General features: G+C 51.9%; 1 protein-coding gene across 1 annotated transcript in view; it reads left to right on the forward strand.

Annotated features, from left to right (window-relative positions):
• The window catches only part of LOC143019717 (atrial natriuretic peptide-converting enzyme-like), a 171110-nt gene that overhangs the window by 135831 nt on the left and 32779 nt on the right, over positions 1–2500 (forward strand). The window contains exon 6 of the mRNA XM_076175686.1: positions 266–563. Within this exon, the coding sequence (XP_076031801.1) occupies positions 266–563 (298 nt within the window). The remainder of the gene's footprint in view (positions 1–265; positions 564–2500) is intronic.

The following is a 2500-nucleotide window of genomic DNA, read 5'->3' on the forward strand; positions in this document are numbered from 1 at the left end:
CCTCTTTCAGTGTATGTATTTATATGTGTATGTATGTATAGCTTGTGGAGTCCGTACTTCCATGCAGAAGCTTCCCCCACGTCGCCAATGTTATTTCTTGGCTCGTTGTGACGCCCTCCCAATACCCTCCCCGTTCCCCCACTCTCCTTCTACCCCTGTAACACATTAGCACTGGACCTTCCCCTTTTAGCCCCCCCCCCACCACTTCCATTCTCCTCTTTACCTCTGAAGAGGAGCTAACAAGATTCGATATCGCCTCCCTCAGAACGCACGCCCACCTCTGACGTCATGCCGCCGAACTTGGAGTCCCTTCCGGCGCAGGGCGCGACTTCAGGAGGTCAGATCGTGGCTCGAGTGGACGTGACGACCTCGGCCGCCGCCGCCGCCAGCAACGCCGCCGCCCTCACAAGCACCAGCACCCCGCGCCCGACCCCTGCCCCCCGGAGGTGCCTGCCCCTCGACGTCTCCTTCTGCTCCTCGCTCCACCACAACATCACCTCGTACCCGAACCTGCTGGGGCACAACAGCCGCTTCGAGGTGGAGGAGGACCTCATACCTCTAAGGTGAAGTGACGACTCGAGGAATCGGTCAAGGCGGGAGTTCTCAACCAGGGGGCTGGGGGAGGGGGGAGGCTTTAGAATTTGGGGGTGGGGGGGAGCCACATATTTTCACACGATAATCCTGCAGATCTTGAGGCCACCACTCTTTTTATAAGAAGTGCCACAGACTGAATCAACTATGAATATAAATAGTTTACCTTTTGAGTCGACCTTGTATTTGTTTGTGTGTATTTATGTAGTTGTATTATACGGGAAGAGAGTTATGCTCTTAGTGACCTGTCTTTGTATCTTTCAGCATCTAGTTTGTTCTTAAATTCTTGTATAGTTTTTGCACACACTGTTGCCTCATCCATGTGTGTTTGTGTGTGTGTGCGTGTAGGTGTGTGCATATACGTGGTGGAGACACCCCTCCCCTTTGCAATATTTGCAATTGTTGAAAAACTACGGATCTTCTTGCGTGGGGACTTGTTTTGTCGTCATAATATTACACATCTGAATTATGTATGCATGCCGATGCTAAAAGCCCCGCCACCACCACCACCACCGCTGCCGCCTCCGCCGCCGCCGACGCCGCCACGGGACCGCGCAGCCTCGCTCGAACCTGCCGAAACGGGTGTACGAGTATTGTATACATTCACTACCAAAAGTCTTGCACAACTTCTCTCTCTCTCTCTCTCTCACTCTGCCTGTCTCTTTATCTCTCCTCTCTCTGTCTGTCTCTCTTTCTCTCACTCTATGTCTCTCTCTCTCTCTCAAAAAAAAAAGAACTCTAACAAGGCCTTAAAGTTCCAGTAAGAGTTCAGGATCCTGCTGAAGCTGTGATAGAAGACAAGGTATCAGGTGCTCCTGCCGTTAGGTTCCTCACAGGCAGCACTTCTTTCCGTCTGGACCCTGTGACAACGCCCCACGGGGCAGATAACTCGATGATACTTTCGGGCGTGATGATCGGTGCGAGGGCCCCCACACTTCCGTCAGTAATGGCCGTCGCCAGAGTGGTCAACTTGAAGGGGGCCCCCTCTTCTCACCAGGCGCCGCTCTTTAGTGGGCACACAGGGTAGCCAACCGCCCACTGCACTGCAGCGGACACCCATCGAGCCTGGCCGCCGGTCACATGACCTACAGTACATCAGAACGACGCGGGTGGTCTCCGCTTGTTGATACATTCAGTCGTCGTGAACGCTTTTCATATTTTATTCTGGCTTAAACCAAGAGATTTTCATCATTCAATACTGTATACAGGGATATCCCTGGGCGCGCTAACAGGTTCAAGTTGAAAATACTCTCAAAAATATCACCTTTATTGTAAGATAAGTTGTGCACAAAGAAATACACTGAACGCTAAAAAAATAAAGTTGGACAGTTCTGACACGTCATGGGTGAGGTTCAGGTCTCCACACAGCTGAATAAAATCGCGTTGCCATAACCAGAAACAAGACTAAAAAGTTGCTATGCCGATTCAAGGGTGAGATCTAAGTAGGTTGAATCCTCCATCGGGCCGAGGGTGACCCAAGAGCTGAACAAAATCGCCTGCCCATAGCCAGAGAGAGAGAGAGAGAGAGAGAGAGAAAGGCACTTCAAAGTACTCCCTCTTGTTGATGGACGAGGCAGCCGTCAAGTTTATAGATCATGTTCAGCTTAACGACAGGCGATTTCATCCAGCTGTGGAGACGTCAGACGTCCAAGTTCCGATGAGCGAAGTTGTCGTGGCGGCGCGGCGGAAATGGTGGTGGTGGTGGTTGAACCGAGTGAAGCGAGAAGAAGCGGTGAATCATGTGAGAAACGACGGTCGGTACTCACTCCACGGCCATGCTAATGAGAGGCCAAAAGTCCTGCCCATCTCGCCCCCCCCCCCTGAGTCATTACCAGGCCCTCCTCCTCCTCCTCCTCTTCCTATTCCTTCTCCACTTCCTCCTCCTCTTCCTATTCCTTCTCCACTTCCT

This window comes from Oratosquilla oratoria, chromosome 38 (genome assembly GCF_046742065.1).
Source record: "Oratosquilla oratoria isolate Oo_2021 chromosome 38, ASM4674206v1, whole genome shotgun sequence".
NCBI lineage: Eukaryota > Metazoa > Arthropoda > Malacostraca > Stomatopoda > Squillidae > Oratosquilla > Oratosquilla oratoria.